The sequence below is a fragment of the Hemicordylus capensis genome, chromosome 5 (genome assembly GCF_027244095.1).
Source record: "Hemicordylus capensis ecotype Gifberg chromosome 5, rHemCap1.1.pri, whole genome shotgun sequence".
Classification (NCBI taxonomy): Eukaryota; Metazoa; Chordata; class Lepidosauria; order Squamata; family Cordylidae; genus Hemicordylus; species Hemicordylus capensis.
Genome location: NC_069661.1, coordinates 30,455,187 through 30,472,028, shown reverse-complemented (window position 1 = coordinate 30,472,028; position 16,842 = coordinate 30,455,187). Strand labels below are relative to the sequence as shown.

General features: G+C 46.5%; 1 protein-coding gene across 4 annotated transcripts in view; it reads left to right on the top strand.

The window, feature by feature from the left end:
* The window catches only part of TSPAN5 (tetraspanin 5), a 124,189-nt gene that overhangs the window by 73,776 nt on the left and 33,571 nt on the right, over nucleotides 1–16,842 (top strand). For 2 of the 4 annotated variants that reach the window (XM_053254084.1, XM_053254086.1), the window contains exon 2: nucleotides 15,873–15,923. The exons of 1 other annotated variant lie outside the window; for it this stretch is intronic. In XM_053254084.1, coding sequence (XP_053110059.1) covers nucleotides 15,873–15,923 — 51 coding nt within the window. Of the gene's footprint in view, nucleotides 1–7,927; nucleotides 7,961–15,872; nucleotides 15,924–16,842 lie in introns of those variants that run through there. One more of the 4 variants, XM_053254087.1, reaches the window with a different exon arrangement.

Below are 16,842 nucleotides of genomic sequence, written 5' to 3'. Positions count from 1 at the left end.
CTCGGGTCTCCCCGGTCCTAGTCCAGCACTCTAACCACTACACCACGCTGGCTCTCAGTAACAGCTGGAGAGCTTCAGAATAGCCACTCCTGCTCTAAATCGGTCTGGGCTCAACATAAAGGACCACCTTCTCTCATATGAACTTGCCCATACCCTAACCATACCCTGCTCTGGGGCCTCCCCAACCCCCCACTGTAAGGGTTATGGTGGAGGGTCAGAACAGGATGGGCTTGGCAGTGGCACCAAGGTTAAGGAACTTCCACTGGTGGGATGCTTACTTTGCCCTTATGCTCTGCAAAGGCAGTCTTTTCAGAACATCTTTAGTGGCCTCAGCTTGCCACTTCTTGTTCCCTTGGGTTGTTTCCTGCAGCTGGATCTGGTTCTCAGTTTCCTGTTGAATTCTGCAGTTTGTGGTGACTTTTTGTTTACTTTTGTATTATAAAATGTCAGCCACCTTCTGAGATCTCCTTAGAGCAAAAGGTGGAATACTAATGGGCTGATAAATGAAAATTATTAGCAATTAATTCTGTAAACACAGATAATTCCCATGAGTGATTGACAGAAATGCTTCTGGCATGGGTTTTGTGGAAGCAGGATCACAGTTGCAGCACGGATTCATGTCAGCAAATTTGAGGTTGCTCAACGTATGAGGCAAGTGAGTCACCACTGACTTAAGTACCATTAATTTCAATGGGATTTAGTCACGACTAACTTAGTCTGGATCCCACCTGGGGTAGGAAGACCTCAACTGTCTGTTCAACTCTGTGATTACAGATCTGCAATGGGTGCAATTTGTGACATATTTTAAAATCATTTCATCCCTGTGAAGGTCTGCCAAAGAATGCTAATACAGGTATATGTTGGTTGCTCGGGTATAGAAAGCTCCTAGATGTTTGTACGACTGTATTTATGTGGCTGGAGGGAAGACGCCTATCTGTAAAGCAAAGTTCTGGGCTCTGACAGAAGAAATTAGTTTGTCTATTTCCCCTTCTCTCCCACCCCTCCTCTTCTCTTCACATAGCTGGCACATGTGGCCTTTCCTGTAAGCAATCTGTACAACATCAGAACGCCTTCTCAATTCCGTAGGAGGTAGAGGAGAAAGGCTGGCCAACTTCAAGAGCGCAGCCGTGCAGCAGACAGTTCTCGGCGAGGCTGGGCTGCTTGCTTTTGTAGCTTTTCTTTCATCAAGCCATCTGCACTTCCCGCAGCTCTGTGTCCTTGTGGCTCAAAGGGATTTTCTAATGCCTTTTCTGACGGGTATGTGCCAACAGATGGGATTAGCTGCTAGTGCTCATTCTTGGGTGGAAAATTACCGTACCAGGTGAAGGCTGTCTAAATGAAACCGTCAGAAAAAGATGGAGTTTTCTTCCTGCCACCTAAGAACAGAATTTGTTCGCTATTCCTCGTGTTTCTTTTAATGCGAATCACTCTCTGGTTGTGGACAGTGCTGTTTAAACTAAATAACAAATATATACTCATATAGAGCCACCTAATGGCACAGCGGGGAAATGACTTGACTAGCAAGCCAGAGGTTGCCGTTTTGAATCCCCACTGGTACCTATATTAGGCAGCAGCGATATAGGAAGATGCTGAAAGGCATCATCTCATACTGTGCGGGAGATGATAATGGTAAACCCCTCCTGTATTCTTCCAAAGACAATTACAGGGCTCTGTGGTCGCCAGGAGCCAATGCCAACTCAACGACACACTTTACCTCACCTTACCCAAATACAAGATGACACTGAATTTAAGATGAGCCCTGTAAAAAGAAAGAAAAAGAGGTTAAATATAGGTTATACCTATATTTACTCAAAAGGTTGAAGACCCTGAATTTAAGACGATTTCTAACATCAAACAACTTGTAAAAAACCTAGTCTTCGATTCAGGTAAATACAGAGGTTGTTCTCACAATCCATCCCTACTTGGGTAGGGCACTGCTAGCCCAGGTAGGGCTGGTTGTGAGAACTGCTAAGTTCGTTCCCAATCCTGGCACACCACTTCCGGGTTGCATGGGTTTTCAACCCAACCTAAAAGTGAGGTAGGAGAATGCATATGCGCCTCACCACCTGGTCGTGTGGAAGCTCGGGCTTGTGGCAGGTTATCCTGGGTTGCTGGGAGCCATAGCTTCCATAGAGACGGGGGTGGGTGAGGAAGGAGTGGCCCAGCAGTGGGAAATCTCCAAAAAATGCACCATGCTTCTTGCACAGTGCATTGTGAGATTCCTGGTGGCCAGGTGCCTTTCCCCTGCCTCCAGATTGCTGTGCTGCTCACCGGAACACTGATCATGTGGGTGTGCAGCTTGGCAGAGCCCAGGAGACGAAGGGGCCATGTGGGGGAAGGTAGATAGGATTCTGCCTTCTCCCCAGTCCTCCCTAACCCCAGCCTGAGTGGTCATGTGAACGTCCTCACAGTATTTTACTGATGTCAGTAACTTTGTGAGAAGGGCTTGCCCGCTCCAAGATGATCAGAGGTCTAGAATATCTTCCTTATGAGGTAAGTAATAGAGATATAGGGAGGTTGGGGATGATGGGAGTTGTAGTCCATCAACAACTGGAGAGCCTCAGGTTGGCATCCATGTTTTAATTTAATCAGGACTTGAAGAAAAAATTCTTTGTTGACTGCCCTTGAAGAACCCATTGTCTATCTACTCATGGGTCCAAAGGTAGATCAATCTTGGTACTCATTTGGGAATCTCTTTACAACATGAATTCTGACATGGATCTGTCTAGGAGTTTCTGATTCACCTGCTTGTTCTTCCTGTTTTGAAGATGCTTCTTCATGCGCAAAGACTTGCCCAAACAGTCTTTGAACCAGCTCATGGTATCCATAAATGCTCCAGTTCAACTGGTTTATGGAATGCAACATTCAGCTGGATTTAGTGAGTGACTCCAGAGCATTGTATGAGAGTTAGTGCATTTTAGAGCTTTGCGTGTACATACTTGCAAGTCAAAACTGATTTCAAAATGAACTCTAATTATCTTTCTCTCATATACCTTGGAGGAGGAGTGTGTGGTGGTGAGGGCAGGGTAGAGGGGACACTTTGCTTCACTTATTAACTTATATTCAACTTTTCATTGGCTCCCAAAGTGGGTTATAATTAAAATTCATGTAAAGATACCTAGGGAGATTAATTAAGATTGTTGGGTTGATTCCCCCCTGCCCTCACACATGTTCACCAGAACTTCAGAACTTCCCTGTTTAAAAATAATCCTATATTTTTTTCACTAAAATAACCCCCTATTTTTGCTACTATCTTTGCCTGGATTTGATCAGAGCCAAGTATTAGTTAAACAACTGCATAATTCTTTCAGAGCCAATAGCTGACTGTCCATCCAACTTCACTTCCCCTCTTTAAGATGCCTAATCATTATTAAACCATATGATGCCTAATAGTTGCAAAGCATAATAATATCAGGATGGGTGATCAAACTTTATTGCTAGTTTTGTAGCTTTAAAAAAAGCCCTCAAACGTCACTGTTCTAGTAGGAAGAGAGGCATTATTTGGGGCTTGATTGGTTCTTTCCTAAGAATGTGAACTTGCTTAACTTCAGTGATCCAGTGCTTAGAACTTATCATACAAGCAAATACATTTTAAAACATTTTTTGCCAGAGGGGACAGAGACTTGGCCACCAAAGGCAGCCAAAATATGTGGCCCTGGGAATGTAACCACGCCTATTGAAGTCCAGGGCACACAGGGCTCTTACAACAGTCATGACTGCACAGTGGTTCTGTTGAAAATATAACTTTGCTAGGGGTGCTATTGGGGGTTGGACTAGAAAACCTCTTAATTCCCAGCTCTAATATTCTGTGATGAACCCTCCAAACTGCTACAACGTTAGCATTTCAAGTAGGAGCAGAAGGAACAACCACTTTCTGAACCTTCCTCTCTGTTAATGGAACTGCCCTGAGGTGATTGGTGAACACCCCAAAATTGTGTCCGGGCTTTGTGTGGGGAAATTAGCTCAAAGTGGGGCAGTTCCCCATGAGAATACATTTCGTGGAAAGTGTTGGTTACAAGAAAATGTCTGAGAGATAGATGTTCAAAAACAGAGAAGGTTTTATTTAGGGTAAGGGGTACAATGGAGTAAGAGAGTCACTAAAAGAAATATTATTACTAAAAATATGTTACAAGGTTAACCATATGATTGCTAGGTGAAAATTTAGCTTAATTCCCAAATTAGAGTAGCTTCCTAGACTGACCAGAGAAAGGAGGCTTAGAGAAACAGAGAGGCTATTCACACGATGGGGCAAAATTGGGCTAGCGGAGGCTAGCCTGATTTCGCCCCATTGTGTAAACCACCGAGCTCGGCTGCGAGCCCGGTGGTTCCTAGGCGGGTAATCCGCCTAAGTACCCCTGCCCTAAAACCAGGTTTATGGAGTGAGCGCTCCACAAACTTGGTTTTTCAGATCGTGAGTAGCTGCGGCGTGGCTCCGTGGCACAGTTACTCATGAGTAGACCCCCGGAGGGGAGGCGAAAAGCCGCCTCCCGGCTCTGGGGTCTCCCCAGTATGCCCTGCGCGTTCGCGCAGGGCATACTGGAGCTTCCGGGGGCCGCGCAGCTCCCAAGCTCCCCAGCCCCTGCCGGCTCGTCACGGAGCCGGCAATCGTGTGGGTGGCCGATTTGGCCACCCAGGGCTCCCTCCCTGCTCATGTGCGGTCCCCGCGCACCCTCCAAAACCGGGTCTCACTGATCGTGAGACCCGGCTCAGACTCTTGGATTTAAGAGAGAAGAAACAGGTAGAACGAGCCCAGATTAGGGCAAAGCAGATATCATATAACCTCGTTCCTTCCTTTATTGATGGATGGATCCTTGTAGCTCAGGCGCAACTGAAGGACCTCTTTCCTCAGGGATGGACCAGGAAGCAGCAGGCAGAAGCGGGAAACCCAAGTGGTTAGGTAGCAGAGTTAGATTCAAAAGGTGTCGTTCTTGAGTGGCCAACCTCTAGTGGCAACAAAGCTGGCTGCACAGATCGGGCCAGGCAAAAGGACCAATCTGGAGGCTGGAAGCATTCTTGGCACGCAGAGCAAGACACTGCAGAGTGTAAGGGCAGGTGCCAAAGCTACCATCCAAGATGTGGGTGACTCATACTGGGATCCAAACGGAGCACACATGGGGAGCACACAGCAGGTCCAGAGGAGTACACTGGCTCAAGAAACCAGGAGCAGTTAAAGCCCAAATCGTGTCTGGAGGGAATATTCCATTTGTTCTTCTTTTTTGGGTGAGGCAGTTCTAGGGACTCTCAAAAGATCCCATTGTTTGTGTCTGTTGTGCTGCATTACAACTCAGTGCGTGAATGGGCCAGTGCAAACACGGTAACTCTTTTGGTCGGAAAGTGGTTAGGTAACCAAGTGGGTACCTAGTACCCAGTGCAAACACGGTAACTCTTTTGGTCGGAAACACCTAGTAAACTAATCAGTGTTCTAATGGGTACATCTCTGAGTTGCTATCGTCCACTTTAGTCTTCTTTTGATGAGGGAATACACATTGTGGAGCCTTATCTGACTTTCCTGCTGAAGTGATTGGTTTTCAGTTCATTTAAGGCATCTTTGGAGGGGAGATGAACCAAAGGAGGGTCAATCATGCAGAGAGACCTTGAATGGAGAGTTAATTCTTGTGAGTTAACTTTGGGAGTCTACTTAGGTATCCCTTCCCCGCATGGGGAAGGCGCGAGGCTTGTTCTCTTTCCGTTTGGCTTTGGCTGCTGCTAAATCTGGGGGTAACTGTTCTATTGCCTACTTAGTTACTTTTCCCCAATATGCCAACAAATGGAGAACTCACAATCCTGTGAGGCTTCTCAGCATGTCAGAAGTGAGACCCATACGCCTGCAATCTCAAACATAAGCAGAGTGGCTTCTGGGAGCCTGCAGAAAAGCAATGCTAGCAACATCTAATTCTGGTTGACTCCCCACCCCCCGCCATTTAGATGCATCAAACAGTATTGAAATATGATTCACCTGATAGTGCCTGTAATTGTGGCTTTCCCCACCCTTTGTGGTGTCTGTCTAAAGACCTCTCTTTCTCTCTTTCTCTCTGATTAAGAAAAAGTAGAGCTGGGGTGAATCATGCTCCTGAACGACTGCTTTTGAAAGGGGCCATCGAGCAATGGAGGGATAATTGCCACTTAAGTGGATTTGAATATTGTATCCATAATACTGTGTCAAAAATGACATTGGGGAATAGATTTAACATCTGGAAACTTATGCCTCTAAATGGCTGAATTCATATCACAAAACCATTCAAGCGGTAACTAATCTCACATCTTATCTTTGTTCAATAATTTTGGAATGAGGCTTTTGTGCTGGCAGCACTTCAAGGGCAGAGGACTAGACTGCACGCCAGCCAGGTCCTTTAAGTAATACTGCATGCACCTCTAAATCATACTTGCCATTCAGGTGAATGGGAAAATAGGGACATGTTGGCAGGTATGTATAGATGTGTCTGCGTATGTAACCGGTACCATAAGTTTGCTTTCCCACAGTAGCTCTCTGCGATTAGTCTCCTTGAAAAGTAATCTTGGGTTGGCTCATGGAAAGAATGGAAAAGTCATAGGAGAAACAACAAAAAGGCTTGTGGCATTATTTAAGGCATAGAAATACTGAGCTTTGAGATCTTTTGCAGAGTCCTTGCTCTGAGTCCTGTCACTTTCTGAAGTATGATTGGCAGTGACTCAGGGCAGGGTTTTTTTGTGGCCCCTAGACTGTGAAATGTCCTATCTCTGGAGGTTAAGCAGACTGTGCCCCCCCCTCCATTGGCCATCCTTTTGCTGGCTTGTGGAAACGTTTTTATTGAGGCAGCACTTTTCTGGTGATGTTTTGCTGGCCATACACAGCTGGTTTTGACATGTCTTTTTGTGCAGTTATGCGGTGCTTAATTGGTCAGTTGCATTGTTTTTAATTATAGTGTTATCTGTAATTTTGTTGAGTTGTATACCACTGTAAAATTTTATCTGGAAAAGAAGTGTATAAATTTAACAAATAAATAAAAATAAGTCTTTGTGGATCAGAGCCCACTTCATCAGATGCATGAAGGAGCTAGACGTGTATGTATACTCCAAATACAGAGAGAAGAGAAAATGTCTTCACAAATAAAGGCCAACCAATGAAAGAGATGGCAGTAGGTGTGTCATATTACTCAGGGCGAAATAAAAACAAGACTTGCATCAATATGAATGGGACCCACATTCAGGCCACATTCAGATATCACACAAAACCGGAGTTACAGGTGGCCGGGGTTCATGTAACTGTGAGGCTATTCACATGACCAACCGAAAGCGGGCTAGGGGAGCCAAGCCCACTTTTGAGTGTCTGTGAGAACCGCCACAGGCCTTGTGGCTCCCGGCAGTTAGCCCGCTTAATCCCACCCCCCACGAGGTTAGCAGAGCGAGTGCTTTGCTAACCCCGTTTTGGCGATTGTGAGTAGCCACGGCGTGGTTCCGTGCTGCAGTGACTCATGAGGAGACTCCCGACCGGGAGGCTCCAAAAGCCTCAGGGGTCTCACCAGAATGCCCCACACCCTTGCATGGGGCATCCTGGGGCTTTTGGGGTCCAAGCAGCCCCCGATCCCCACTGCCCCTACCAGCTCCATGTGGGTGGCCAGTCTCCGCACAAACCACCTCTAGGCGCTTCACTTTGATCCTGTGAAGTGCCTCAGTGTGTCTGATTGCATGAAACTGCAGTTTGGGCCCTAACTCAAACTGAGGTTTCAGTCATCAGACTCCAGTTTGAACCCTTGGTTTGAAGTGAGGTTCGCTGCTTGGGCCTCTGGTTTGCGGTGCCTCCATTATGTCTGCATGCAGAACTGGAGGCAGCCTTCCTTGGAACAGAGTTGAGGGACAGTAGTTCCTCCCTCTCTCCGTCCTGACTGGCTGCCATGGCTGTCTGTCAGTCAAAGGAGGAAACCCGGCAACCAGGTCCCCCTCCTCAGAGAGGAGTCCAGCAGTTATGTCTGAATTTGTACAGGTAAGTGTGGGGTGGGGGACTGGAGGTGCGGTTTCTGTGTTATAACTGAATGTGGACTCAGAGAACTTATGGAACTGCCTTCTACTGAGTCAGACCATTGAACCATCTAGCTCAGTATTGTCTGTGCTGACTGGCAGCAGCTTTCTAGGGATTTAGGTACAAGATGCTCCCATCCCTGCTGAGAGGTGCCAGGAGTTAAACCTGGGATCTCCAACATGCCTAGCTGAATCTAATGAAATAGAGAAAGCTTGGGTGGTTTTTTCCCGATACCCACAATAAAACGGCATGGTTATTTCCCACTTTCACCACTGCCAGCCCTGGAGAAGAGGTGACGGCAAGTGACTACAGGCCTCCTCAGACGTCATGAGCACTGCAGGCACTCAGGTTTACAAGGGCAGAAGTGGGGAGGAAGTCACACCGCCACGCTGTCAATCACCCCCTCGCATCTGACAAACACATTTGCCTTGCGGTGCTTTTGGTCTGAAATGGGAGGCGCCGTAAGGATGTTCTGTGGTGATTCCACGAGCTGCAACCTTAATCGGTCAAGGCTGCAGCTCACAGAATCACCATTGAACATACTTATAACACCTCCCCATTCAGACAAACAGCTCTGTGTGTTTGTCGGGTGTAAGGGGTGATAGCGAGGCAGTGGGACTTGCTCCCCGCTTTTGCTCTCGTAAGCACGAGCGCCTGCAGCACTCACAATGTCTGAAGAGGGCTTATGTCATCCATCCATCTGATGTGGTTCCTGTATAAAAGCATTACTGGTGCTGGATGGAACCTGACCATGTGCATGAGGCTACTATGCAGTTTACAACAGAAGGAGGTTAGAAGATAAATGCCGTCTGTATCTCTTCTTCACAGTCTTGGATATGTGCTCATATAAATGTTATCGTTAGTTGACTCATCCTGCTTAATGTGGTATGATTTATATTGCAAATCAGGTTTTCTGTTCTGATGACTGTAAATGGAAAGAATTAAAAGAAGTATTAAAGCTTTGAAATGTTGAGCTCAAAGGGGTGTTGTTTGTTTCACCAAGCACCTTTTTAAAAGTAATATATATTAAATTTATTTAAAACCCTCTTCCCTGTGTGCAGTGTCCTTAAGATTTTGAAGAATAATTGCAGCAGTTGATTTTGACCCTTTGGAGTTAGCAGAGAATAAAGTGTCCATTTGTATGTGTGATATTGATTCAGCTCAGGAAGAGCTGGTACATTTGGATCTCTTGGCAAATCTTGAATTCGTGAACCAAGAAAGCCAGTATCACAAATCAAAAACAGCAGCAGAACCCAACAAATGCAGGAAAGAAGTTTACTAAGAGGAACTGGATAGAAGTCCCAACATGCTTTTTGCTTGTACTCTTCATCGGGAGATAAGAAATCATAGCATGTACAGTAATAACTTCTGAAAGAATTGGCTTCAAGGAGAGCGGCAACTTTTTGCAAAATGGATATATTAGGTTGTTTGATTCTCCTTGGATTCTGTTGCTGACATTTTCAATAGCCAAGCTTTTAGTGCAAGCTTCAGATTATTTTCTAACAAAATGAATCATGGAAGACACATTTTTATTTTAATTACAATCTAGTGTGTTTATCACTCCATTTACTTCCATCTGTATGTGCTCTGTGGAGAGGCAGCTGAACCACAAGGATTTAATCAAACTTAATTAGGCAACCTTTGTTATCTTAAAAATTATGTCGTAATTAATGCAATGCTCCCCTCCCCCCCTTGTTATCCTGACTCTTGTTTCACATTGTGGCTGAATGTTGTATGCTTAAAGCTAATATTTAGGCACCAGACTGTTGAATCCAATAAATTATAGGTGCTGTAATTTATTGAATCCAAGATTTTGCTTCTGACCTAACAGCAACTTAGGCCCAGGTTATTGTAAGAGAAGGAGGTGAGTCACACAAGCAGTGTGCTGCGCTGAAAGGTCTGCGGGGAGAGGGGGCTTAGCCTGCTCTCCCTGCAGATGGTCCAAAGGCAGCCCTGGGTGGCCGGATCAGCTGCCCACACGACTTCTGGCTTCGTCACAGAGCCGGTGGGGGCTGCAGGGATCGGGGGTTGCGCAGCCCCCAGAAGTTCCAGGATGCCCCACGCCCCGGGAGGCTGCTTGGGTCTCCTCGTGTCGCCGTGGTGCGGAGCCATGCCGTGGCGGCACACGACCAAAAAGATGAGGTTAATGGAGCGCTCACTCCATTAACTTTGTCTAAGGCAAGGGGTAATAGGTGGGCTAGCTGCCGGGAGCCGCACAGCTCCCACTGCAGCACACGATCGGCCAAAAGCGGGCTAGGCTCCCTTAGCCCCTTTTTGGGCAGGTGTGAGAATAGCCTCATGGTCTTCTTCACTATGAGCCCCCTCGCCCTTTGAGATCATCCAGCGAGATCCATCTGCAGTTGCCACTGGCTCATCTGGTGGCTACTCAGGAATGGGCCTTCTCTGTTGCCGCCCCAAGACTATGGAATGTGCTCCCTGCTGAAATAAGAGCCTCCCATTTCTGACAAATTTTTAAAAGCTTTTAAAGACTCATTTATTCACCCGAGCTTTTAAACTAGAATTGTGGTTCTAAATTTTTAAATGTTTTTAAAAAATTTGTTTGATATTGTAAACCACCTGGGCAGTGTACAAATTTAATAAATGAATAAATAAACCGTATTGCATCCAGCCACACTTAACCTGCAGTTGCATTCTTAGTCTTTCACTGGTATAAATTATGAGATCATGTCAATTACCAAACAGTAAGTTCCAGGTTTCCTGAAGATAGCAGTGCTGTTGGCTACCACTTTGACCATATCTCAGTGGCCATAACTTGCAGAGTTTGGCCATAACTTGCAGAGTTTCTTATTTCTGTTTGTGATGAAAGAACTGCTTGCCCACTTCTTCCAGTGCTCCTGTATTGGGAGTATCACCTATATCCATGCCACATGTCATTATTCTGTTTAAAGCAGAGGGAGCTGCTTGCTTGACAATGATTGGTGTGAACGTTGGGCTGAGCAAGTGAATCATTCAGTGCAATCCTGTTGGTTTAATAGTAAGTCCCATTGAAAGGATTATTTCCATGATGAACTTATATCTTGTCCAGAAGGAGAATAGACTTTCACTGATGTGTTGTTGAGCCTCTGCGAGGGGTGTGAGTGAATGAGAGAGAGAATTGTTGGACCTTTTAAATGCCTTGATTGCTTGAGTCTGAACAGAATAAATCAAGTTGTTGGCTCACTTTTCTAAAACTTGTGCCTCTGTAGTACTGTGTCAAATGGCTTTCTATTGGTGGATAGCACCCCCAGCTGTAGTTCAGAAGTCCTGTCCCTTTTTCTGCTCCCCAATCCTAGGCTAGGGTAGACACATGCATGCTTATTTCCTTTCTGGCTTTGGTAGAGCTGCCTGTGCTTAGATAAGCGGCTTATTAATCAAGGATGTCAGTCTGTCTCTCTGGTAACGTCTGTATTAGGGATGTGTAGAACATTTCGAGCTGGAAACAGCCTGCCTCAAAACGGGCGGTTTGGCATGTTCCGAGCCAAAATGGAACACCTTTCAAATGAAGGGCTCACTCTGTCAGAACAAGGGATGGAAATCCCTTGATTTGAGAACTTGAGGCTCTTCTCACGATTAATGAGAAAGAGCCTGGGGAAGGTTAGCAGGGAGAGCGGGCTTAACCCGACTAGGCAGTCTGACGACTGAGCAGTCTGCTCTGTGCGGCCGAACGTTACGGAGCTGGCGGGGGCTGAGAGGATCGGGGGCCACGTGGCCCCTGGAAGCTCCAGCATGCCTGGCGCACGAGCCGGGAGGCTGCTTTTCAGCCTCCCCGTCGGGGGTCTCCTCATGAGTAGCTGCGGCATGGAGCCACACCGCAACAACTCATGATCCATTAACCCCGGTTAGCAGAGCACTCGCTCCGCTAACCTGGGCTAAGGGGCGGGCTACTCAAGCGGGCTAGCCGCTTGTAAGCCTGGTTTACACGAGCAGCAAAAATTGTACTAGGCTCTCCTAGCCTGATTTTTGCTGCTTGTGGGAATAGCCTAATTGATTTGAAGGGTGTTCTGTTTTGGCTTGGGATACTCCAGACGGCTCATTTTGAGGCAAGCTGTTTTGGGTTTGAAATGTTCTGCACATTCCTAGTCTGGATTGAAATTTTTCATATTCCTCAAACTGCTACACATGTGCAGAAAGCAAACCTACCAAGCACCTATTATGGCCCATAATAGGCGAAATTTCATGTCTCCTATTATGGGCCATAAATTGGCTTATACTGTGTCAGACCACTGGTCCACCTTGCTTAACATTGTCCATACTGACTGGCAGCACCTCTTCAAAGTTTCAGACAGGAGTTAGGTCCAAACTGAACTATGTTTTGCCATGATGTCTGACTTGAAATGAAACCATGCCAACCATGGTTTGTGTTTAGCTGGCAGTAGCACACCGGAATCTGAAATGATGGATTGAAGTGGGTTTGCAAGCCATGGTTTGTGCTAACTATGGTTTGGGATGGTACAATCCGTGAGAAGAGCTCCGGGGCGGTCTGCAGGGAAGGAGGGTTTACCTTCCCTTCCCTGCAGATGATCTCCTTCAAGTCCCAGTCAAGCAGCAGCTCCCAGTGTCGGGGTGCTGGGACATGCCTCCGCATGTCACCCCGCCCCTTAGAGCCCCAATAATGCACCATGCATGGTGCATTACTGGGATCTCTCCCCCGATTGTGCCAGCCACAGGCGACACACGATTAGGAAAATGAGGGTAAGAGAGCAAGTTACAGTTCTGGCCACCCTACTTCCCGAGACTGCTGCACCATGGAGATAGGATTGCAGCAGAGTTCTTAGATGAAAATGAAAACAGATTTGAGTTCTAAACTATGGTTTACTTCGTTTATGTTTTGGAAGCTAAAAACCAAAGTTTGGGTTCTAAACTATGGCCCAGTTCAGATGTCATGGTTTCAGCCATCATAGTTTTGGCTACTGGGAGCACCCCTCTGGGTCTGGTCATTCTCCTCTCTTGAGATTGTGTGTTTCTTTCCTCTAGATCAGGGGTGGGGAACCTTGGCCCTCCAGCTGATGGGAGTTGTAGTTCAAAAACAGCTGGAGGGCCAAGGTTCCCCACCCCTGCTCTAGATTAACTATAGTTTTCCATTACATCTGAATCATAGTTAGTACAAAGCAATGCTTTGTTCTCCAGACTGAAACAAGGATTAGAGGTTTCTAATCATGGGGCTTCTATCACCTGTAGCTTAGCAATCAGCAACATGCACTATGACAGCTGACTCATCCCCAGCTCTACCACATTGTTTACAACTCCTATAATTGCCAACTCCTTTACTATTCCTATAATTGCCAACTGCAGTAGTCAAAGGCCATTGCAGCTGGAGATTATGGGAGTTGTAGTCAACATCTGGGAATCTCTGTCACAGGGAACACTTGCTTTTGCACCACTGGTTCTTGCGTTCTCTCAGTGGTGGAATGAGCATCCACATGTGCTACTCACTTTTGCAGTCATGTTCACTGTAGCCCAGCTACCCGTGGCCTAGAGGAGAGTTGGATGTAGTGCATGTGGATGTGTGTTTCCACTATATCTTTCCTTTGCTATGCTCCTCTTCTCATATTCTGGAGAGTGCTACACGGAATATGGGCAGGCTGAGAAAAAGCAAACTGAAACAGGTGTCAATGGCTCAATTTTAAACCAGCTTCTGTTTTCTCACTGGCAAAATGTGCATCTGTATATATCCCTTTTCATGGTTTTTGGCCATTGCTGAACTTTGAAACAATGCACTCAGTGTTGGTCTTGTGGAAATGTAGTTTGTTAATGGATATAGTAACTAAAGTGAAATATATACTAAACATGACCTCAGAATTTGAAGCTTAAGTGCAGCACAGAAACATGAGCCTTTGGCAAAGCTCCTGGAAAAGTTCATAACCCCATGATTTGGCAAGCTTTCAGGATCCTACCTGGGCCAACTTGTTTGAGAACGACATGGAAGAGAATCCCCCCACCATACGCACAAACTGAGTCTACCAGCACCCTGAGTGACTTAACTGTTGGGTTAACTTCCTCTCAAATAAGTGACATGATAAACTATTTGTTGAGAATATGTTGTGCTAATGCAATAAATAACTAGGGATCATGCTGGATTTCTGTCAAACATCTTTTTTGGGGGGAGCACACTACATTTTGGAGCAAAACAAATTGTTCCCATAACAAATAGGCAAGTGTGTACAAGAATCTCCAGTGAGTAGCTGTTGTTTGCTGCAACAGACAACAGTGAGGCACTTCACACGATTGGTGTGAAGCACCGGAGGGGGTTCTGCGGGGAGAGCGGGCTTAGCCTGCTCTCCCTGCAGACAATCAAGAGGCAGCCCTGGGCGGCCGGATCGGTCGCCCACAGGACTGCCGGCTCAGTCATGGAGCCAGTGGGGGCTGCAGGGATTGGGGGCTGTGTGGCCCCCAGATGCCCCGCATGAGTGTGCAGGGCATCCTGGAGAGACCCCCAAGCCCTGCAGGCTGCTTCCAGCCTACCGGTCTGGGGTCTACTCATGTTTCGCCACGCACCGTGGCAACACGCGAGCAAAAAGGTGAGGTTAACGGAGCACTCGCTCCGTTCACCTCATCTAAGGAGAAGGGTAATTAGGTGGGCTAGCTGCCTTGGGGGCTCCTGGTGGTTCCCACGATCCCTGAGAAGCAAGCTAAGCCCCCTCAGCCTGCTTTTCAGTGATCGTGAGAATAGCTTCGGTATCTTGGGGCAGCTTTAAATACTTTAAATTCGTGTAAGCTTTTATGGACTGCGGTCTGAAGTGGAATATAGCCCACAAACACTTATACTGCTGTACGTATGTTTCTCTTTTAAGGTACCACAGGACTGTGTTTGCCCACTAATGAAACTCTTTCAGCTGACCCCACTTGTGAATTTAGGAGCATGAAAGCCAAATACTATAGTGTAAAATTCTCCACATGCAAATAGGGCTTTACTCTTCAAGGATTGTTGTGAGGTAAACTACAACTTTGTTTTCAGATATTTGGCTTTCAGTTGTCAAAAAGTGTTTTGCTCTTCATTGTGTGAGTGTGTTGCATCGCTTTCTAGTGTGGATGGGCTATGGCAGCTGTGTGATCTTGACTGTAGGTTTCGCCGTTTGGAACCTGATGCATTTCTCCTAGTACCTTAGCTTATTATTAGCTTATTTGGTTGGTTCCAAAATATTTTGATGCAAAAAAATAAATAAAATGTCCCAGTTCTCCAAGGACTTTTTCAGATATCGGTTGTGTTGGGACTGTACAGACAAGTGAGTGAATGTGCATGGGGCTGGGGGAGGACTGGTTACCACAGTCCTCCTCTCCCCCATATGCATCCACTGTATGCATAACTGTCATGTGAAGAGTGCTCAGATATAATGGATGTTTTGGGTTTTTCTTGCACCTGTCTTTGTTAGAGTGGGTTTTCAAATTTGGAGCCATGCAGGGGGGTAATGTTGTGAAGATCATTGTAAAGCGCCTTGGTATTGGTTTAAATATAGACAACTGATGAGACATATAGGAGGAGAGCTGGTCTTGTGGTCGCAAGCATGAATTATTCCCTTTGCTAAGCAGGGTCCATCCTGGTTTGAATTTGAATAGGAGACATGTTTGAGCACTGTAAGATATTCCCCTTAGGGGATGGAGCCGCTCTGGGAAGAGCATCTAGGTTCTAAGTTCCCTCCCTGGCATCTCCAAGATAGGGCTGACAGAGATTCCTTGAGAGATTCCAGAGGAACCTTGGAGAAGCCGCTGCCAGTCTGTGTAGACAATACTGAGTTAGAGGGACAAATGATCTGAATCGGTGGAAGGGCAGCTTCCTATGTTCCTAAATGCTGATGTAAACATTTTGAGAGTGGTGGTTGGTTTTGGGTTTTTAAAAAAAGGTTATTCTTACCTTATTTTTCCCCTCTCTCTCTTTCAGTTCCTGGGCATAGCATTTCTTGGAATTGGGCTATGGGCATGGAATGAAAAAGTAAGTGGTATATAACAAATTACTGAGCCAGTTGCATCTAAACACTCTAATTTTCTCGCATGTCTCTCCCCCTCCCCATCCCACAATGTTGAATGAAATGTTCCCTTGCCAAGAAGGAATAATTGACCTCTCTAATGTCTTGTCTTGTAAAGGAATACCATTTGGAGGATTTGTGAAGGATATACTTTAGATTGGTTCAGGCTTAATGCCAAGCCATTCTGCACCAACTCTCATTCAGACGACATGATTTGCATTATGCATGTCCAGCATCTTTTTGTATGGGTGCCCTCTTTCCCCTGTCTTCTCTGATAATCACCAGATGCTGAGGCTGTTCTCACGATTGCAGAAAATCGGGCTAACTTCCGCTAGCCCGATTTTCTGGAATCGTGAGAACCACCGGGCTCGACTGCGAGCTCAGTGGTTCTAGAGTGGGTAACGCGCTCAAGTACCCCTCCCCTAAAACCAGGTTTGTGGAGCGAGCGCTCCGCAAATCTGGTTTTCAAGATCGTGAGTAGCTGCGGCGTGGCTCCATGCGGTGCCTACTCATGAGGAGACCCCCAGAGGGGAGGCGAAAAGTCACCTCCCGGCTCTGGGGGTCTCTCTAGTATGCCCTGCGTGCTCGCACAGGGCATACTGGAGTTTCTGGGGGCCGCCGGCTGCATCATGGAACCGGCAATCGTGTGGGTGGCTGATCCGGCCGCCCAAGGTTCCCGATTGCTCATGTGCAGGGAGAGTGGGCTTAGCCCGCTCTCACTGCTCAACTTCGCAAACCAGGTCTCACTGATTGTGAGACCCGGCTCGCTGTCTCAAGCAGTGGCCTGTGAGGGTGCAGCAACATCCCAAACCATAGTTTATTAATTCAGATGTAACACCAACTTGGACTTTGCTCAAACCATGGTTTCAGATCTTGGTTTTGGTA